Source organism: Montipora foliosa, chromosome 11 (assembly GCF_036669935.1).
Source record: "Montipora foliosa isolate CH-2021 chromosome 11, ASM3666993v2, whole genome shotgun sequence".
In the NCBI taxonomy this organism is placed as follows: Eukaryota; Metazoa; Cnidaria; class Anthozoa; order Scleractinia; family Acroporidae; genus Montipora; species Montipora foliosa.
The window spans coordinates 15857903-15880402 of NC_090879.1; the positions used below are offsets into that span (position 1 = coordinate 15857903).

At 42.7% G+C, this 22500-nt stretch overlaps 2 protein-coding genes and 1 non-coding gene across 8 annotated transcripts in view; 1 reads left to right on the forward strand and 2 right to left on the reverse strand.

Moving 5' to 3' along the window:
- Positions 1-16190, forward strand: part of LOC137974607 (tetratricopeptide repeat protein 28-like) — a 30861-nt gene extending 14671 nt beyond the window's left edge. For 3 of the 6 annotated variants that reach the window (XM_068821514.1, XM_068821516.1, XM_068821517.1), the window contains 7 exons: positions 2634-2781; positions 3937-8639; positions 9068-9305; positions 9453-9529; positions 10263-10479; positions 11189-12606; positions 13284-16190. In XM_068821514.1, the coding sequence (XP_068677615.1) occupies positions 2634-2781; positions 3937-8639; positions 9068-9305; positions 9453-9529; positions 10263-10479; positions 11189-12597 (6792 nt within the window). In that variant the 3' untranslated portion in view covers positions 12598-12606; positions 13284-16190. Of the gene's footprint in view, positions 1-946; positions 1322-2216; positions 2338-2633; positions 2782-3936; positions 8640-9067; positions 9306-9452; positions 9530-10262; positions 10480-11188; positions 12607-13283 lie in introns of those variants that run through there. The other 3 variants (XM_068821518.1, XM_068821519.1, XM_068821515.1) reach the window with 3 other exon arrangements.
- A 580-nt stretch (positions 16191-16770) lies between these two features.
- Trnat-ggu (transfer RNA threonine (anticodon GGU)) lies at positions 16771-16843 on the reverse strand. Its single transcript has one exon. It is a non-coding gene; the product is annotated as a tRNA-Thr (tRNA).
- Positions 16844-19705: 2862 nt separating this feature from the next.
- Positions 19706-22500, reverse strand: part of LOC137974617 (serine/threonine-protein kinase MAK-like) — a 19793-nt gene continuing 16998 nt past the window's right edge. Inside the window, exons 11-12 of the mRNA XM_068821529.1 lie at positions 20904-21033; positions 19706-20210 (exon numbers count right to left, since the gene is read on the reverse strand). Coding sequence (XP_068677630.1) covers positions 20189-20210; positions 20904-21033 — 152 coding nt within the window. The 3' untranslated portion in view covers positions 19706-20188. The remainder of the gene's footprint in view (positions 20211-20903; positions 21034-22500) is intronic.

The window sequence follows — 22500 nt, forward strand, 5'->3', positions numbered from 1 at the left end:
TTGATTGTGTATTCCTTAGGATTTGAGGGGGAGGTGCGATGGCCTCATGGTTAGTGTGGTCGACTCCTGATCAAGTGGTCCGGGTTCGGGTCCTGGCCGGGGACATTGTGTTGTGTTCTTGGGCAAGACACTTTACTCCCATGGTGCCTCTCTCCATCCAGGTGTAGAAATGGGTACCGACGAAATGCTGGGGGTAACCCTGCGATGGACTGGCATCCCATCTAGGGGGAGTAAAAAAAATACTCCTTAGTCGCTTCATGCCACAGAAACCGAGATACGCTCCGGCTCTGATGGGCCACTCGGCTCGTAAATAGACTTAAGATTCGAGCAGAAGCAATTCAGGGGTTATGTTAGCAGCTTGAGCCATTTGAATGAAAATTCGACCTTTATTCATGGTGGATTAAACATAACATCGCAACAATACAGAGATAAACAGGTAGTTGTAGAATGAAAGAAGATTTAGAAACTAAATAGGTTTACTCCGCAAGCAGAAATGGTGTGTTAATACACCATTCATCATTATTCGGGAATGATACATCCATTATCCTCCTTTATGTTTTTTACTATTATGATCATTATTAATATTGATATAATTTCTCGTTATCAGTATCATTTGCCTAAGATGATCATCATCAAAATTGTCACTTAAGCTTTACAAATTTGACTTCTTACATTTAATAAATGACCGTTAACTTCATCGAGTGGATAATGAAATCTTCTGATAGCGAGCAAATTTTGCTATGGACACAAGACTGAGGCTCAATGTAACCTTTATTTCATTCTCTGATATCATTCCTATTGTTGTTATCAGTAATAAGTTGAAGATACAGAAACGCTAACCGCACCAGATCAATAGCTTTTTTGTGCAAGGCACGATTTGTTTTGCACCCAAAATATTGATATGGCGGTCCATAGTAACCGCTAATATCACCAAATACGAAACAGTGCTTTGCAATCCTGTGGAAGCCTTGTACCCTTTTCATCTGGGGCTCAATATTCTATTTTTTTTAACAATTAACAGAGCGTGTACGCTACTAGAATACGTAATGATCTAGTTATATCAATCACATAGATATTGCTGGCTTTTTGTTAAGTAGCTGTTACTGTTCATTGTTCTTATTCAGTTGCTTGTACGTGGCCTAACGAACTCAGGACGTCAATGATGATGTTGTTTTCCTCGCAGATTTGTCGAGTCGGTCTAGTCAATTAATGTAATCTCCCCGGATTTCTTATTATTGTTTTGATGTTTGCAAAAATGGTGCGCGAATCTTCAAACTGTGGACTAAAGAGTAAGAATTCCTTAATAATCAAAGGACTTAAGGTAAGATTCGGAGTTGGAACATCATGTCTGAACTCCGTAAAGTTTGAGGCGCTGAAACCAACTGGCTGCGGGTTGATATCCGAAGTTTTAAAAAAAGTTCTTTATAATCAGATGTTTGTCTCGACTTCTTTTAACTCCAGTGCAGATCATCCTTTAGGCGCAGCTTTAATTGATCGATTATTTTAAAGCCAATTTTTATGACTTCTTTTGGGTGCAAAATAATTATTGATCAATTATTGATGCTGCAGTCTGCAGCACCTGATTATTGTGTTCTTGCGGTGATAATATTCTTGCCTTGATATCTGATCTGCGAATTGTTGAGTTGTGACAGATCCTGCGGTAATAAGAGACTCAGAAAGCTCTTTCCTTTTAATTCGTCACGCGGTGGACGTTTTTCAATATTTATTTAGGCAGAGCCTTTGATGTAAACATAACTTTATCTTTTTAGACTTTCTGGAGTTATCGTTTGCAGTCTGATATTTTACCTTGCTTGCAAAATTACCGTATGTTATATTGCACCCACATAGCTATTCACCAAATGATTTTAGGCCCCATCTTTTGCTTGCGTGCCTTGCAGTGCCATCGAATAAAAATAGCTTCTTACCAAAGGTTCTCCAATTTCGCTTAAATACTTCCTTTAACAGGAAATACAATGAAGTATGTTTAATACTCACTCGACGCAAGTACCTCCATCTTTCCAAAGGCGATGTTATAAGTCAAAACAATTCCAATTTAATTAGAGTTTCCTGCTCTTTCCGTCCTAGGACAAGTTGGGTGGCCGTCTTTCAAACGCCGCGCTACTCGTTTTTCCGCCGGAAAAGCTATACTATTTTAGAAGTGTCAGATTTCGTAACGTTATATTCTTTTATGGTGTAATTCGCGACAATCTCATTAGTTATCAACAGACCCACCGTATCCTCTTCACGCTTATCGTTTTTGAGACGGCTGCAATGGCCGGCTTTAAAGCATCAACCTCTGGCCGTCGTGTGCAGTTTAAAGTTGAAATGCCGCGTGAGGTTTGTTCAGAAATTGCCTCTTTCTTTTAAGCAGTTATCACATTTGGGGGGCGGTTGCTCAACAGTCGCTTTACGACGAAAATACTAAACATAGTAATTGCGCGTTTTCCGTCTGCGCTGAAATGATTTGTTTCGATGAAATTACGTTTCTGTTGCTTTGAGTAGTTATAGTTTAAAGAAAACAGTTGATTGCTTAGCTTAATTGACTTGAAATTTCCTTTTAATTTTAATTCGGCTAATAGCGTATTTGTTTGCTTTTTTATGTAAATGTGCTTACGCAATGTTGTGGTTTCCAGGCCTACTATCGACAAGGCGTGGCCTTGCAATGCCTGGGGCGACATGCCGACGCCCTCGGAGCTTTTGCCTCTGCGCTTGCGCAGGATGACAAGAGTCCCCAACTGCTGACCTCTCTGACTGAGGCCGCCATGAAGTCCCCATTGAGAGGTAAATATTGTGATACTTGCTTTGGTTTAGTGAAACATCTGTGAGTATTGTTTTTTCCCTTTCCCGCCATTTTGTTTAGCCAATCTTTATCTTGCATACTGATTATGTGAGTTTCCTTTTTACACAACCCGTTTCGAGGAAAACTTTGCTGAAATTAATCAGCTACAAGTCCTAAACGAGTGCAACGTGCTTTCCCAAACGCAAATGAAATACTTTACAATCTGCATATTATGTGAGTAATGTGTTACCAACATTCAGCAAATTGCTGACTAACTTCTTCTCCTTGTCAAAAATTCTTGCAAAGATGAATTTCTTTTATCCGCCGTCGGTAATATGTTGTGGAAAATGATATAAGCAGACATACGTAGTTGGAACCCTGCCGAGGACTAATTTAACCTTTTTATTACTTTGCCAATATTCATTCAAGAATACACTCAAGAAAATCGGTCAACAGCTCTTCTGGCAAAGATATGTGCGGGCTGTTTCACCTCTGAAAATTGTTAGGTTCGGTGTGGTGCCTCCTCCAGTTCATCTTCAATTTTTCAAAGCAAATGATTGTTTCGTTTTAAATGTCTCCAAAACGTCCGATGAGAAAATATGCAATTAATCGAATATCGTTGAGATAATAATTTTAAATTGAGACGCTTTAAGGGCGAAACGAATCATTATACGCAGTCGAAAACCGCTCTAATAAAGCGGCTTTCAGCAATCAATGGCAGTGTGGACACAAGGTGCGACAAGCATTATAAGGATTCAGATCATTTGAGTCAATTGACCTTGCTTTGTTTACTAGCGAAGTAAATTGGATTTCTTTGATTTTCCCGCTGTCAAAAACACTTGAGTCGAAAGCACTTATTTCCATGACAGTTTGAGTTATATTGGTTTGTGAACATTTCCGAGGTCGTATGCGATAAAGGAAAGGTAACTGGTGGGTGTGGCAATCTCTATGTCACAATTTTACAGCCAAGGTATATTTTGTGACACATCATTTGTAGGATGTTCTATTTATGCGTACATACTTTATTAGTATATACTAAAACAGTGGATAGCGCTGAACGCGCGCTGATTGGCTACTCAAACTCCTGATATCCTTTGTTAGTATCACCCAACTAGTGGACTAATGCCATCATGTCTTACTTTCACTGATTTCCACAGCCGCCTTGGAGCCAACTTACAACCAGCTGAACAAAATGAAACTTGACAAGAGCCCTTTTGTAATGATCTCTGTGATTGGACAAGAGCTGTTGTCAGTCGGTTACGTAACAGCTGCTGTTGATTGTCTTGAGGCTGCTCTGAAGGTCGGAACATGTGGCTTGCGCCTCAGGGGATCCGTCATATCGGCGCTAAGTACGGCGTACTGGAAGATCGGAAATATAAAGAAAGCCATGGAATACATGAAACAGGACTTAGAAACGGCGCAATCGTTAAATGACAAAGCGGGAGTGTGTCGAGCGCATGGCAACCTCGGCGGAGCGTATTACTCCCAGCGTATGTACAAAGAAGCGATTGAGCATCAAAAGGCTCAGTTGGCAATTTCAATGAATGTGAAAGACCGTAAAACATCCGCAACAGCACTGAGTTCGTTAGGACACACCTATGTGTCAGTAGCTGATTATTCCAACGCGTTGGCAAGCCACAAGCAGTCTTGTCAGATTTACAAGGAGTTGAGAGACAAACAAGGTGAAGCCAGAGAGCTTGGCAACATTGGAGCGGTGCACGTGCTGCTATCGGATTCCGACAACGCAATCAGGTGCCACCAGGAACATTTGAAAATTGCTGTCGAGTTAGGAGATCAAACAGAAGAAGGGCGCGCTTATAGCAATTTGGGAAGCGCGTTTCATTACAAGAGGGATTTCGAGAAAGCCATTCAGTACCACAGGAAGGTGTTGGATGCGGCGAAGAAAACGAAGGATTCATTTATGGAGGCACGTGCGTATGCAGGTCTTGGGCATGCGCTGAGGTGCAAGGGGGATACAGAGCAGGCAAAGACCTTTCATGAATATCAGCTGGCTTTAGCAATGAAGCTCAAAGACCGGGCCACGGAAGGGCGCGCTCTCTCCAATCTAGGAATTATTTTCCAACAGAAAGGGAATTATGGACAAGCCTTAAAACTGCACAAGAAACACTTAGCGATTTGTAAAGAGCTGGGGGACCGAGCAGGCCAAGGACAAGCCTATGGGAACATGGGATGCGCTTACAGTGCATGCGCGAGGTATGATCAAGCTATTAAATTCCACAAGCAAGAGTTGTTAATTTCCAAAGAAGTGAACGATCGACCCTCGGAGGCTTGCACGCAAGGAAATCTAGCAGTAGCTTATCAAGCCATTGGAAGCCTTGATAAATCACTGACACATTACCAACAACACTTGGCTATCTCTCAGGAACTTGGTGATCAATCAAACGAGGCCATTGCTTTGAGTAACTTGGGAAATTTTTACAGTTCTTGCGGCAATTTCTCCAAGGCTATACCCTATTATGAGAATTTCCTATCAATTTGCAGGCATTTGCGAGATCGACTTGGCGAATGTAAAGCGTGTCACAATCTTGGGTATGCTCATTATTCCCTCGGGAATTACTTGGACGCGGTACCATATTACGAGAGAAACGTGACGATGGCAAAGGATCTGGAAGATAGGTCTAGTCTAGGACACGCTTACTGTAATCTAGGACTCGTGTACAGCGCGCTTGGCAAACAAGACAAAGCGCTTGAGTGTCAGAAGGAGTTTTTGACTGTGTCCCAGGAAGCATTGAATGTCCAAGGCGAGTTCAAAGCTTGCGGCAACATCGGAGATATTCATGTTGCCTTAGGAAACACTGACCAAGGTATCCGCTTTTTCCAGGAGCAACTTCAAGTTGCGAAAAAGGCGCAAGTTCTATCACTTGAGAGTGAAGCACGTGGTGCGTTAGGCAGCGCGCACAAGACTGCAGGTAATTTGGAGAAAGCCTTGGCCTCTTTCGAAACTGAGCTACAGCTCAGAAGACGCGTTAATGATTCACTGGGAATCTGCAGGGCTTTGAGTAATTTGGGTGCAATTCACGTAGGTATGCAACGATACAAGGAAGCTTTTGCTTGCTATTCTCAGCAACTGAGCCTTGCCAATGAATTGGACGATTGTATCATGCAAGCTGAAGCGTGTGGCAACTTGGGAATCACCAAAATAAACTCTCATGATTATCAGGAAGCGTTAGGATTTTTCGAGCAACAGATCGCCACTTTAGAGCAAGTTGCTGGCGCTGTGCTCGAAAGCGGACGTGCGTACGGGAATCTTGGCGATTGTTACCACATGCTGAGTGATCACGAGGAGGCCGTAAAATGTTATGAGAAATACCTCGCGGCTGCGCAGCAGTTAGACAGTGCCACTGACCAGGACAAAGCGTATCGTGGACTTGGAAACGCGCACAGAACCATGGGAAATCTCCAGCAAGCGCTAGTTTGTTTTGAAAAGAGATTGGTGGTTGCGCATGAGTTGGCCGATTTCCGCTCCAAGGGAAAAGCATATTGTGAACTTGGAAATATGCACAAGATTCTAGGAAATTACGAACAAGCGCTTGCATGTTTTGAGCAGCAATTGTCTTTGGCAAAGCAACGCAATGATTTAATCAACGAAGGAGATGCTCTCTGTGGACTTGGTGTAGTGAATCAGAGGATGGGTGAATATGAGAAGGCGCTGAAACTTCACGAAGAAGAAATGGCTGTTGCCGATAAACAGAACAACATAGAGCGCAAGGGTCGCGCTTCGTACCATCTGGGTACGACACATGAAATTCTCGGAAATTATGAACAGGCGGTGGTCTACCAGGAACAGCATCTTAAAATCGCGTCTGACATTAATGATCAAGGAGCAAAAGCACAGGCTTATAGCTCCTTAGGTAGAATACACCACGCACTGGATAACTATACCCAGGCCATTTCCTACCTCAAACAGGGCCTCGCTATCGTAAAGACGCTGGGAAGGAATGAAGACGAAGCTCGAATCCATCATCGACTTGGTTTGTCATATTTAGCTGATAATCAGCTGGAAATAGCACAGGATCACTTGTACCGTGCAGCAGACTTGCTTGAGAAACTGCGAGAGGAAGGAATCCACACTGGCGAGTACAAAATGTCTTTGTACGAGTTGCAGGCAGCTACCTATCAAGTTTTGCAGCGTGTCTTGGTATCTCAGGGATTCCACGGAGACGCTTTGGCAGTCGCTGAGCGCAGCAGAACCCGAGACTTCATCGGTTTGCTCCAGGAGCGACAAGGAAGTAATCGATTGGAGAACGGCATTTCCAAGTATTTGGAGAATCCGTTGACTTCACCGGAGCATATAACAGACTTTGTGAAAAGCCAGAAATGCAGTGTTTTGTACTACTCGATTGCTGCTGGACACTTGTACAGCTGGCTCATCACACCAAGGAAAGGAATAGTGAAATTTCACGACACTCTTCTTTCTGATGGAGACCACGACAACGAAATAGCGATTGATTTGGATCAGAGTGCCAGTGCTGGGTATTCACCAGGCTCCACCTTGTTAGACTCGTACATCACTCAAGTGAGAGACGCCTTGGGAGTTGAACCACATTTGAATTTAAGTCGTACCGCAAGCCTGTCTGACAGTGAGACAGAGGAAGCCTGGGAACGAGGAAGTATTCTCAGCACCGGTGCGAGTCCACAATCGTACATTTCAGCGGATGAAGATGAAACTATCAGCTTGTCTTCTTTGTCTCTTGGTTCCAGTTTCCGCTCAAGTTCGAGGATGAATTTCTGGTCAAAGAAGAATGTGCGAAAGTTGAACGGTGTAAGAACTAGTAACAAGAAGCTTGGTTGGTCGGGAAAACCCCCTCTTCGTGCTTTGTACGAGTTGCTTATTGCTCCCATGGAAGACGCTTTACCAGCGTCGTCATCTTTTGAGGGCGAAGATTCGGAGCTTGCATTGGTTTTACAAGGAGACTTGTATCTTGTTCCGTTTCCTGTCCTGAAGGGAAGCCTCTCTAAAGAGTATTTGTTTCGACGCTTTCGCTTAATCGTTGTTCCGTCCCTTCAGTCACTGGCCACGAATGGCAAAGTTATGTCGTCAAGAAGATCCGGTTTGGATGCGTCGTCCATCATGGTGATAGGAAATCCGAAGGTCCCGACTAACTTCGGTCAGTGGGAATCGAACCCAAGTGCTGAACACGAAGCGAAGATAGTGGCTGAGCTCTTTAACACCAAACCCTTGCTTAGTAATCTTGCGACCAAGAGCGAAGTAGTCCAAAGATTGCCGAAGGCCGAGTGTGTGCATTTTGCGACTCACGTGTCATGGAAACTCTCATCACTTATCCTTGCGCCGCAAAATAACGATCAGAGATTTTCGACTCCCGCGGGATCGCCCGAAGGTGCAAGCCTTGATATTCTTGGTGATGTGACCTCGCAAGAGGCGCCTGCGCTGTCCGAGTTTCTGCTCACAGCATCTGACATCTTAGATCAAAAGTTATCCGCGAAACTCGTCGTCATCGGCGCTGCGCACAACCACTCGTCTCCTAATCGTATTACTTCGGATGGAGTCATTGCGCTGACAAGATCATTTTTGTCAGCGGGTGCGCAGTGTGTATTGATATCCCTATGGCCAGTCCCTGATCTTGCGTGCAAATTATTGCTCAAAGCATTTTATGGCAGTCTTCTTCAAGGGATGCTGGCCAGTCAAGCGCTGTGTCAAGCTATGCAAGTGGTTCAAGCCACAAAGCAGTTCTCGCACCCATCCAACTGGGCAGGGTTCATGCTGGTGGGCGGGGACAGTGCACTCACAAACAAGGAAGCTTTGATGAGTGGTGCAATTTCAAAGCTCTTGGATAATCCTGGCAACTGCAGAGACGCACTCAAGGTCCTTGTGCATCTGGTAAGCTGGGCGGCAAACTGCGCTCTTTCTGCTACTCTTTTTTTTCCTGAATCTGTGTTCTTGTATTCAGTGAATTATTCTTCGTAAGCTTAGCTCAAGAATCTTGTGAAAACGATAAAATTACTTTGCCATTTGGCTCCAAAGTAAGCGTTGGATCGGAACTTCATTGGTTTATTTATTGTCACGCTTTCGAACAGCTTATAGTCAAGCACTTTTAAAAGGAAACAACACTTTAGGACCACAAAGCGGTCTTGAATTACATAATGAACACAAGCATATGAAATAATTTTTGGCGCAATTCGTGATTGAAAATTACGGATTGGCGCGTGCTAAAAACGTTTCGACTTAAGTGAAGCTGGTAATGAGACCTCTCCAAGTTGCCCATTCAAAGATTCAATTTATCACTTCGTTTCTTCGGTTGGTTTCAGGTCGACAAAGCTCAGCAACGCATTCGTCAAGGCCAGCGGTCGTCCATGTACACAGCTGACGCAAGCATAGATGCCAAAGTAAAAGGAGCCAACGGATGGCGCGAGCTTCTAAAGCTCATTGGTTTCCGGTTTCAAAAGGCTTCTAATGGCATCCCAGACTCTGTTTTCTTCCCATCGGTCACTAGTGGAGTCGCTGATAAACTTGCTGCCGCAAGCAATCATCTGCATGCTTTACTAGGTAGGAGTTTGAAAAGAATTTTTTTTCGAAGGAGAGTAAGGTGGAGGGGAAATGGACGTTAAACTCTTATTGAGTTTTTTTCGGTTTTCTTTATTCGCTTCATTTTCCTCTATTTTCATATGTTTTGTTTGTTGCGTTTTCCTTCAGGGCTGAGTCCAACCACCCTTCAGGCGCTGTCAAAACTCGTCAACGCTCATGCTGTTAACACGGCGCTTGTTTCATTGGTATGTTTTAGATGATACTCCTTTTGTATCAAAAGTGAGAAAAATTTCAGTTGAAAGTTGATCAGTTTAAACCTCGGCAGTCGAAACCTTAATCCAATGACATTTCGTCTGCAGTACCAGAAATACTTGCACATTTTGATTAAAATCCCTTATTATATGGCTACAATAGTACACGCGCTCTGATTGGCTGCTGAGCGGGCAAGATTTTCTTGTAATGACCGGGCATTAGGAAATTTTATTTTCTCGGCTCGACGGCTCTTTTGAGTTGAGACTAAAAGCTACGAGCGCGTGGGCGAAAACAACAAAAAATATGGACAAAGTACAACTATATTTTCAATAACTGAAAGAAAAACTAGCATACAGGTACTTCTTTAGTATGAGCGACGAAGAGAGCCACAGCGAGAGCGAGTTTTATTATCCAAAGGACGAAGAACAGGCCAAAACTGGGCAAAAAAAAGGCCATATAATAAGTGGTACGTTATGTCCCTTCTCTACGACTACAGGAAGAAATACATGGTGTAAAGGTCACGAAGTGTCTCCCTTACCCTCCCTACTTCTCTATCTAGGGGAGAAGAATGATCCCAACTTAACATTAACCCAACCCTAACTTCAATGTTGCAAATGGGTAGTTGTTGTATAGAACTAAAGGACACTTCGTGTCGTTTCTCAAATTGAGTTTGTTTTGCTGAGTCACAAGAGTTGAGTTAACCTTACTACGATATTTATCTTTCAGTTTAGCCATGTTCTTTCGTGTTTCGCCCAAGGAATGAACAATGTTCAGGTCCCTCTGAAGCTCAAACTTTGGCGCACCATAGGATGCCATGAGCTTCTCGCTTCTCTCGGCTTTGATCTGATCGGTGTTGGCAAAGATGAAGTGATGCTGAGATCTGGCAAAGCAAACAGCAGGCGCGCCGTGCAATGCACAGTACAGGCTCTGTGTGCTCTTACTGGTAAGACGATTACCATTTCTCTACCTTGAACCAGCCATATCGTATAAAATATTAGAAGAAACAGTAGCTAGCCTGCGTGCGAGTTCTCCCTCTCGAGGATCGCGAAATGTTACGCGCGAGAGCGAGCAGTGACACGTGTGGGGTGGGCACTTCGATGAGCTGGCTATTGCTTGGGTAGCAAGCCTGTTGGTGAGGATATAGGATGTGCTTTCGTTTGCTCCGAGTCGAACTGATAATTCGCTCTCACAAGCAACGCCATCACGCTTTGTAAATCGAGTCACTAGTTGCCTCTTTTCAATTAGATTTCCTGGCTCTGTTCACGTTTCAGATTTAAATTGTCTCTTCAGTTTTCGTGCGCGCTCCTACAAGCATCCCCGAATACAAATATGCGCTATTTACTTCGCCCTCTTTTTGCTGAATTAGTTACTCTATTGTCATGAAATTCGCATGGGGAATCATTTAATCCGGGAATCATGAGAACAGAAACAGTGGCTCATACATACAGGAAAACCAGCCGATTGAGCAGCTCTCGCAAGGTGGTAATGTGACTGGCTTGCTACAGAAACCGAAAGGAATAGGCTACAATACAGAAATAACGGGTTAGACTTATAAGACAACAGAAGCTGCTTCGATATCAAATAATGTCACCTGACGAGAGCTGTTACACTTCCAACAAAATCTGATGGCGTTTACTGTGTTCTTCTCTCAGATTCAGAGAATCCCGCTGAAAAAGAAGATCCTACCTTCAAGCTCACCAAGGTTCACTCGGCATCTACAATCATCTCCAGCCTGTCACTTATTTCAGCTTCGATGGAATCAGACCTCGACAACAGGACCAGAGATAGCGAGGGCTCCACACAGGATATCACAAAGAACTCAAGTGTGAGGTCCAAAACCAGCATCACCTCACGGCCTGTCAAGTCCGAGGCCCACTTGTCCAGTGAAGCCAGTCTTCCAGTGTCGGTACCAGACCCTGAAAGAAAAACCGTGCCCGCGCGAGGGTTGTCCAAAGCACAGGCATTGCCGTTTTCAAGCGCGAATAAACACTCGAATTTTAACGGTCACGTTCGGACTAATAAAAGGAGTCCTTCAGTGTCCGCCATTACGGATCATTCTCGGACGACTTCGGTAGCCGATCCGTCCGATTCGGATATAGACAGTTACTCGGACATTGTCGGAAAGCGGCGTTCGTTAAAGGACTCCGATAGCCATAACTTCGTAGACCTCAAAAGGGGTGACTCGAGACAAAATGCCAGAGAGTTGGTAGAAAATACGAACGTTCGTTCGTGGGCGTCGAATCCGAATCCTAATGGAAGCTTTGTCTCCAGAGTTAAGGATAAGCAAGATACAGTCATCGAAAACCCTGCTAGAGTTGGAAAGCAGATCTCTAGAACTTTTGAGCCATCGACTAGTGTGGGGAAATCTTTACCGAATCTATTGAGTATTAATGGAAATGGTTTAGCTCGTAATAATGTTCCATACGTGGTTCGACGACCAAGAAGGACGCGCAGTGAAAGCCAGGATCCAGTAGTGCACAACGGATCTCGATCCTCTCCGAATGGCCGGTCAAAATCCGTTCCTAGACCGAGAGAGAATGGGTCCAGTGACGAGGAGGAGGTAGAGCATGCGCACGGTAAAGGACCGAAACGTAGTAACAGTGATTTGCGAGGCAAACACGTGATAATTGGAAGAGAAAGAAACAATCAAAATGGCCCACAGCTTTTGAGAGTTTCTAGTGTGGATTCACCAGTAAGAGACGAATCTCTGAGAACTAAACCTGCGCTTACGAAAGCCAATGATGCGAAAGTAAATCACGCTGAACAGCTTGCCGCAGAAATGCAGCAAGGAAGAATGAATGGCAAAACTCAGTCATTTCAAAGGTTTCGTAACGATTCCTTGTCTTCTCAAGACAGCACCGATAACGAGACACGGCAATCTGCAGCTGAGATGGCAGCGGCTGCTCTCATGAATCGTGACGTCACACCTGCTGCGATAAAAGCACAAACTAAGAAAGGAAATCCGCAGTCACTGAAGATGACGGGAACCATTGCAGGAAACAGGAAACTGAGGCGAGAACATTTGGCAAATATAGCTCATCTCCAGTCTTCCTCTTGCTAGCATGATCTGGTAAGTTATTTGTTCACTTGGTGGTATCTTGCTCAAACATTTTAAACAGCTAACTTCCTTTTAACGCGTTTTTGCGTGAGATGCTCTCGCTTGCCTGTAGTGTAGAGTTCTCGTTATGCCTTCTCCGAGAGAGCAATCCCGGTTTTCCCTCGTCTTGAAAATCAAAACTTTTAAATAACACTTCCCTGGAGCCCATGACGAGGAGGGAACGACTCCCATATTAAGCCTATGTGACTTCATTTTCACTGACCAATCTTTTTTTTTTTGACTGCGTTTTCAACAAAAAAAGAAAACAATGACAGTTCCGGTTCGGTGACGCTATGACGTCAAGTTAGTTTCTTATGATTGGTCATCGAGTTCCTGCAGGAGTCGCATTCGCGGGAAATTCAATCTAAGAAAAACCGGTCTGTGAAAACGCTGTGACAGGAATATTCTCGGTTTCAAATGACGTTACGGCGGCCATGTTGGTGTCCCAACCCAATCCTCTTGGAATTGAAGCTCTCATCTTTTGTTCTCGTTGAAAAACATGTCTGTTGATCACGTGAGGTAAAACCAACAATAGGGCTGTTGTTCGCTCTTAGCCATGGTTTTCTGCACGTCCTCGAGAAGCAGGGTAAATGGGCTGCACCGTGGAGATGACAATGTTATTAACCGTTCGCTTTTTGTTAATCTTTTAGGCCGGCCATACAACAGAAACCTTTCACAAATTCACGGATTTTGTGCTTGTCTTTCTGCAGATGGTTTACTTTGGTGGAATGGGAAGTAATCGAGCAGCTATCACCGTTAAATTCTTATTAGCTAAAGATGACTTGATATTTTTGTCTTGGATTAAATTTTTTATCATTATACGAAGAACTTACTGTTACATTATTTTATACTTACTGGTCATATTGATCTCTTCAAAGTTTCGATACGAAAATTACTTGATATATGAGGGTTAGAAACCGATTTTTATTTGAAAGCAACGCAATTCCTTGCAAGTCAGTGCGTAATTACGTGACTGTGGGGACCCAATCTCTACTTGTCTTGCAGGTATTTTAGACGGCTTTTGACTCCCGTTAGCTTCCACATTGGATTAAAATTTAGATGTCCAGTCCTTTCATGAATATGCGATAATTAAGAGTGGTGTTGGATAAAATAACTTCATTTTGCTCCTTCTTGTGAATTGGATAAATAACTTAGTAAAACAGTGTCAATATATCTCAGAGGGAAACGCTGCTGGGCAAATTGTTTGCTTGGAGCCTATCATTATTGAAATTTTTTTGGAGCGAGTTAGAATTGTTCATGTTTGTATTGAAGCTAGAAGACAGTGTACTCTCTTTTTACGCCCCCGTTGTTGAAGGAAGAGTATCAGAATCGAGTGTTTCTAGCATAAAAGCATAATCAGGACTACTTTTCTTCCTAACATTAGGGACTTTAGGATCTACGACGCCGTCATCAAAGAGAACCCCACAAAACAAGAACATCATTGGTTAAATGATCATGCCGTCCGCATTTTAGTACATTTTTGCGGTACTCTGCACAACAGCGTCGCAAAATCACCAAATTTAAGGTTTTAACGAAACTGCTCGTCCCAATTTATTTTTAGGACACTTCTCCCACATCCCGCGAAGTGAACAAGACGGAATAATCGCGTTAAGACTTTCGACGACAGTGCAGAGTAATAGGAAGCTGACGAAACGACGACGCCGACGGCAACGACGACGCTACAAAACAATAGGTTTAGTGAGCAAAAACAATTCTCTATTTTCGAATTCCCCATAATACACTTTGTTTGCCCCCCAAATTTTGCATAAACCATTGTTTTCAAATGCTCTTGGGAATATGCAGTGTCCCCGAGAGCATTTGAAAACAATAGTTTATGCAAAATTTGGGGGGCAAACAAAGTGTATTATGGGGAATTCGAAAATAGAGAATGGCTCTGCACGTGCGTTTTACATTTTGGTACATTTCTTTGCCGTCATCTCCTAAATAACGACGTGAAATGACCAAATTCAAGGTTCTGTGGAGGACGTTAGCACATGACGATGAATTTTCAGTTCTCTCTCTACGCTTCCAGCTCACTCATACCAGTTTAATTCCTCGACATTTACTACACATTTTTAACGCGAAACGACATGAAATAGTTTCGAAGTGATATGAATAACGCGAACTCGTATTTTAAAATGAAGTCCTCGTTGCCGTCGCCGTACTCGTTGCGTAAGCTCCCTAATATTTGGACGTGACGTTTTTGTCGACGTCGCCGTCGTGGATCGTAAGTTCCTATTCTCGTACCGGGAAGTTTAAACGTTCGAATTATTTACTTGAATTTGAATTGGACATGCTCAGAAGTTCCCACGTTTTCTTTGGCCCAGTATAGTTCGGTTTTTTCGTCGACAATTATTCCTGTTAATGCGATCAAATATCGCTAATTTGATGGGTCTTTGTTGAGAGAAGATTGGAGATGCGTTTTGTGGCACTGAATCTTTTCCTGCAAGTACGGCAAAAAGCTTGTTCATAGAGATATTGGCCTTGTCCACACGTATCTGTATTCTTTTTTTTTAATGCGCAACTTTTTCTCTGCGTATTCAAAAATTTTTACGTCCGCAAGTATCCGGATTTTGTTCTTGTATCCAGGGCCCGGTTGTTCTAAACCCGATTAACTTAATCCAGGATTAGCGTAAACTTTTGTTTCATGCTTTCAACTTTTTGGTGACAGTTTCTTTTGCTTATTTTTGTTTTTCAAGATTGACTTATTCTAATATAAAGTTTTGCAGAATATCAGCGTTGAACAGCATTTGGGAGTAGAGAAATAAATTCCTTGGTTAATTTTTAATCTAGGATTAGCGTTAATCGGCTTTTGAACAACCGGGCCCAGGACTCCTCTGTGACTGTTGTCAACAGAGCATGGGCTATTAGGCCTGTGTGGACCGGGAACGGGGCGATAAAGAGTACACTGTTTTGTAGCTTTTGGAGAGCATTGGCTGTTTTATTCTGGAGACCCATAATGCGTCTGGACGAACTATCCAGTTCAGTGCGTCTTTGAAGACGTACTTAAGTGGATAGTTCGTCCAGACGCATGATGCGAAAAAAAAATTACTTTTTGCCAAGTTTGTCCCAGACGTCTGGCTTCTTATATAGTTCGTCCCGTGTTTACACTAGACGTGTAACATGAGAGACGCATAATTCGTCTGGATGGATTATGCTTCTCTAGTATAAAAATGGCCATTTTGTACTTCCAAGACAAAGTCTTGACTAGCCTGTGTGGAATATCATCTTCGGGTGTCTGTAGGACTCTTTCTCTATTTTTGTATTCTTTCTATTCAGTATACTTTTTGCATATATTTATCAAAATATTAGCAGTCTTTGTTAGCTTGAGGAGTTAACAAGCCTCGACATAGAAAAGTAATTTGAATTAAGTGGTAATCAAACATTTAACCAAACGTCAGCAAATTATCAGTCCACTTCGTGCGGTATATTTTGGATGTACTCCTCACAGTCTACGAATCGTGTACAGGGAAATTTGAAATTGAGATTTTTAATCCGGGACGTAAAACATACTTATTTAAATAATAGGCAGACACAATAAAACGTTGTATATAGTTCGTCACTTGAAAATATTTTTATGGTAATAAATTAAAAGGTCTAAGTTCTCAAGAGATCAAATGTTTCTTCATTTTTGTAGTTACTCTGAATAATGGCCATGTTCCCTTTTCATGGGAAAACAAGACCATCCTTTTGAACGGATGGAATTCTTGTCAGAAAGGGCAGTAAATTTATCTCGCGGCTGGAATGGATGTGACCGCGTAGAATTGACGGTCGCATCTTTATTTTTCTTTCTCGTTGGGTAGTAGACAAAGAGCAGCTGGACGGTTTGTCTTTTAAGGTCGCACTGAACAAGAGCGCCGGAAGCAGTTTTTTTCCAGAAATGGAAAAAACTTCACCTGCCAAAAACAACCATATAATTTATACAAATAATTAAAAAATCATGACCGCCAACCAACCAGCGGTACTACCAACTCTCTAGTTTGGAAACTGTTTTCGCTCCTTTTATAACCCATGACGAAGACAGCCTCTTACCTCAAGCATAATTATCTCTCAATAGAGCGACTTTCAAGTGAAGCTTTCATCCTCGCAGTTATGAACGCAATTTTTGCAATTGCGTAGAGAAGCCAGAAAAATTCAGGACTTCAACGGGGTTTGAACCCGTGACCTCGCGTTACCGGTGCGACGCTCTAACCAACTGAGCTATGAAGCCACTGACGTTGGGAGCTGGTCATTTGTGGGTTCTAATGATCCCGTGAGGAATGAGGCTTCTCTACGCAATTGCAAAAATTGCGTTCATAACTGCGAGGATCATAGCTTCACTTGATTTCATATCCGCAGTTCATATATGATCCATTTCATATGTTTATCTCTCAATGGAACTTTTTGGAAAGGGATCAGCATTTCGCTTTGACGTCATTTGAAATGCAATAATGTGATTGCCCATATTAGGGAATAAGGAGCAGCTTTGTTTAAATCTTGCCAAACATTGGTCGGTGAAACAAATTGCGAACACTTTTTCATGGACATGCGAAAGTCGCACCATTCATCTAGACGTAAAGGACTCTTGTTTCAGCCCTAACCTACCTAACCGGCTTACGAACACATTCATAGCACGAGTGTCGAAGAGTTTTGTGTTCAATCGTAACTTTGCAAGTTATTCTTCGAACCAGATTACTGTGACCTCACTTTCTTTTGTGAAACCCATGACCTGGATGAAAGCGGTATGGGTATGCTTAACCTACTTCTACCGTCAATGGGCATTAATCACACGACGGCCATATTTGAGTCCCTAGTCCCGAAACTCGTTCAACAACATTTCACTCGAGACTCGGGATACGAAATCTATTGTCTATGGCCAATATGGCCGCCGCGCGAAATTGACCATTTTCGAGTTCTCACGGCTGGACTGGATCTACAGGCATGAAATGGAGGCTAAGGCGGGCAAATTAGTGTATGAAAAGGTTTGCCCGCATTAGCCTCCATTTCATGCGTAGGTTTGGTTCATATGGGGTACAAAACTAGCACTTTACATTACACTCTAATCAGTTAAGTCTAGCCTATGATTGGCTGCGAGGCTACCGGTGACCTTGTATTGATACAGCCCCCACTGCTTTTATCATGTAAATTGTGTTGTTGTAATTCTAATTAGTCCATATTAACATTACAAAAGCAAGAAGGTTTGTATCAAAACAGGGTCACCGGCAACCTCGTTCCCATTCTTAGGCCAGGTAACTTAGCTACTACTGTAAAATGGTCTATTAAGGGCCGATTTACACGGTACGATTTTTGTCGCATGCGACAAGCTCACGACAGGCCTACGACATGACTTACGATTGTCGCAGCGTTAAAACATGTTTTAAAATGCCACGACATTTTTTCTGACGTATACACCAATCGTAAATCATGTCGTGGGCCTGTCGTAAACCTTTCTCGCATGCGACAAAAGTCGTACCGTGTAAATTGGCCCTAACCCTAAACCGAATTTAACTGCCCTCGCGTGCACAAAATGAACATACGGACGTAGCATGTCCATATTTGGGAATCACATTGCGACCCAGTCTCATCGCGCTACTAGGGGTAACAAAAAATATCCCTTAGCAATATTGTAAACGTTTACAAGTTGAAGAGTCGTTTATTTGTAGAATTTCCTTAGCTGCGTACTTTCTCTCCAACCATATCGCTTTTTTCATCGCTTAATCTCCAGTTAATCTCCAGCTGGGATCAAATCTACAAGAATGTGAGGATGAATCACTTTGTTATCAGTTAGGCGCCCGTTCGGGCTACTCGTTCAGAAATTTGGTCGCCAGCGCTCGCAAATAAAGCCTGGGGCCTGTTTCTCGAAAGTCCCGAAAAGCCATTTGTGAAACTTCTAACCGCTTGTTTTGGAAAGCTGGTCTTTTAACATGTCTTTAAGGTAACAAAAAGAAAAAGGACTCTGAAGTTTGACGACTTAAATCCTCTCCGTTCTTAAGTTGCAAAAGGAATTGTGACACCCGAAAATGGCTCGTAAAGTTGCGGGACTTTCGGGAAACGGGCCCCTGGTTTCCATCTGTTTGTCCGGATCGTCCCGATCACCCCGGGACGATCATATGGAAACACCACCTAGACGATCACAAACAACCCGGGCGACTAAGACGACCTCGATCATCTGGATAGCACTCGAGGTCGTCTCAGTCGCCCGAGTCGATTTCGATCGTATGGGTAGTGTTTCCATATAATCGTCTCGATCGCCTCTGAACATTATTTGATACGACTGGGGCGATCGGGAGCATCTGGACGATAATATGGAAACCAGGCTTAAGGCGCCCCAGGCGACCGGGTGACCGTTAGGCAGCAGCCTTGAAAAGACACCTTGGCTTGTTGAACAAAGTAACACCAGCAATATTTGTACAAAAGAAATGTATATATTTACAAGTGCGGGCTATAGACGAAAGAGAGAAATGATCCTCGCATTTATCTGGAAAATTGAAGCTATTGTCTCTTTTTGACATCTGAAAAATTCAGGTGCCTCCAACGGGATTCACACTTATGATCTCTGAATTTTTCAGGTATCTATAAACGAATTGGTTCAATTGTCCTGACAAATGCAAGGATTATTTCTCTTTTTCGTCTATAGCCCGCACTACAAAATGTATACATTTCTTTCATCGATTCCTTTCACGGGAACACACGAGCCCAACAAATTGACCTCCCTTTAACTGTATGACTTCATTAGCTCAGTTACCAGAGCATCGTACCGGCACCGCGGAGGGCATGGGATCGAATCCCGCTGGAGACACCTTAATTCTTTAGGCGTCTACACGAGACAATTGCTTAAATTGTCTATATAGAGGTTTTGCACGGCAGCCATGTTGCACGGCAGGAACAATGAAAATGTTTTGCATTAGAAAGAACATTTGTTCCCATGGGAAAAAGAATCTATTGTTCCTGCCATGCAACATGGCTGCCGTACAAAACCTCTATACTGCAAGATGGTGCATATTTGTTTACGTGGATACTGACATCACGAATAGATTCTTTCAGGAAAGAAAAGGATTGGTTCTTGTCTAACTTCACTTATCAAACGCTCAAACTGAGGTTCCGGTATTTATTCAGTGCTTGGTAATAAATTAAATATTTTAAATAACGAGACATGAGCCACTGAGATATTTTGTGAAAACCAATTAGAGTGACCTCCATTATAGCTTGCAAGAAGACTAAAACCATAATATTTACAACTATAACGCTGGATTATCAGAGGAAAGGGCACTCCGCTAAATATGGAACACAAATAGAAACAAGACTCAAAACGAGAGTATCGTCTTCAAGACTAATATTTACATATCTATTTCGAGATTTTATAAAGCTACCAACAATTAAAAGATTCATAAAACTACAAGTAAACTGAAAACTATATTTAGTGACCGGCTGAACGGAAAAATCAATCTACAATATTCGACGATGACAAGCAGTGAAACCCTAGAGGTTTCTTATGAGGACATGCCATGTTTGGTTTAATACAAATGACCAATATTTGTGAATGCAATGATTCATGATCGTTGAATGTACAATTCCATCAGGAGCGACCTCCACCGTACCTAGAAGACAAATCAAAGGGCACATTAGTTTAGTTACAATGTGACTATTTGGCAGGAGGGAAAAGAAAATGAACAACAGGCGAAAAGGAATCTGAATGGTTTATAAGAGGTGGTGTTTGATTGCCTGGAGGGAGCCCTTTTCGGGTTGAGCTACCCAAATGGTTCATCTACTGTCCCGGTTGAAAGTAAGTTGACGGTCTCGACTCGATCTCCGCGAGATTCGAGTGTCGTGCATGGAGCCGAGAGATTCGACTCGATCTTAAATTATCGAACCTCGTAAGAAGCACCCTTATTGTCATTCCACGAGCACGGATTAGAGTTTCGAGATCACGAGGAAACAACGCAGCTGTAGCAGCTCAAACAACTAAGCAATTATTTTGCACTGGAGATTGTCATGAAAACGCTAAAACTTTGAAGTAATAAATAAAAATAAAACCTGATAAGGATTGTACAGCGCCCTACCACCTGTTCAAACATGCAACAACTGCGTCGGTGGGAGATTGAAACAGAAATTGATTTTATCAAACGAGTTGATAAAGGTCGAATAACCACCGTGAAAGATTTGGAAAGCTGACGTTTCGAGCGCTAGCCCTTAGGTTCGGCGAAACTGATAGCTTGTCATAGGTTTTGTAAACAAAGTGCCAGAGACCACGTAGTTTTATGAATTCAAGGGAATATCTAACACCGACTCACTTTAAACTCCAGTCTGTTCTCTGAAACACACCGCGGCTGGGCTGAGTGTGGTTTGTTGTCGTAGCTCCAGGGGGTTGATAGATCGATGTACCACTACCTTGCTTTATAAGTGGTTTCCAGGTGTGGCCACCTATAACAAACATTTTTGAAAAAACCCTGAGGAAACTCTTCTGTTTGCAACATCTTGATATCCCCGAGGCCGCAGGCCGAGGGCAGCTGTATCAAGACCGAGGTCACAGTTTTTCGCTGTACGGACCGACCCAGAGCTGGTAAATAACCTGTTTATTTTTTCCTCTCTCTCTCTCTCTGTTCCTCTCTGAAATCACTTTTACAATTTTTGACTCGCACCGCGCTTGATAGCGAATGCAGTATTACAGTGCGACCCGCCTTGCCGTGGCCACGTAACAAAGTTTTTTACAAATTGTCCGCCAATCAGGATGTGTGGATTTGATTGACAGTCAAGCCTCCTTGCAAAGTTGGCACAGTTGTAAGTTGAAAACCGTTGCATGGGTTGTTGAGTTGACGTATTTACACGTCATTGTCAAATCTGAAAGTTTGTTGGGCGGCCACGGTAAGGCGGGTTGCACTGTTAAGCAACTTACAAACTGAACGTTTCAAAGCGAAATATTTTTGTTTGAATGATATTTTCAAACCTCTTTTCTAATAAAAAGTAACTTCTGTATGTAAACGGATTCGGTGTAAAAAAAAAAAAAGGAAATTTACGGTCGTCACACAAGCTCACGCAACCAGGGCGAGGATTCTGTCCGGCTTGGCGCGAGAGTAGAGAGACCAAGTTTTTTAAATGGTATACCGTATACCATTAATATGTTCGTGCAGTGTCACAAATTGTTCAAGATAAAGAACTTAAATTTACAACAAGGGGCCACCATTCGTCCTTGACATCAGTTCACTGATGTAGCGATGTGCGATGCAACAACTACCGTAAGCTGGTATACTTTCGTATTGACAACAGGAACGTTTCTTCAAATTGACATGGAAAACTCTATACAGTTTTCTAAATAGTTTTATACAGTTTTCTATATAGTTTTTTGCTGTATTTATCATTGTTATCTTCTTTTATGACACAGTCTATACATACGGAAGGCAAATAAAATGTTGTTCTTTTTTTAATTTTATGTTGTTCATTTTTTATTTCGGAAAAAAAGCTCGCGCCAGCTCTATTTGAAAACGATTTTTGTTCCCCGACAGTGGCGAACCCCAAAGGCTGCTAATTCCGAAAGTAACGAGGGTCGCTACTATCGGAACTCTACGGTAATTCGCTTTTGTTGCTTGATTTCGCTGCTTGATCGATGGATTTCTGAAATATTTTTAGGTAATACGTAAAATGCCTACTAGCACATGATATCTTCGGTGTACAGTATTTTATTCCGAACCGGTTATTTCCAATTCGCCTAAGGGGCTTAACTTTACTGAAAATCACAAGCACGTGGCTAACTACCATTTGCGACTACGAAGATTGCGAAACTTTATAGCGTGGTCTGCCCACAGGCATCCTCCGTAAAAAAGGAGATAGGCCCATGAAGTCACATGAAGTCTCAATGTTTCCCTCGGCTGCGCCTCAGGGAAACAAAATGAA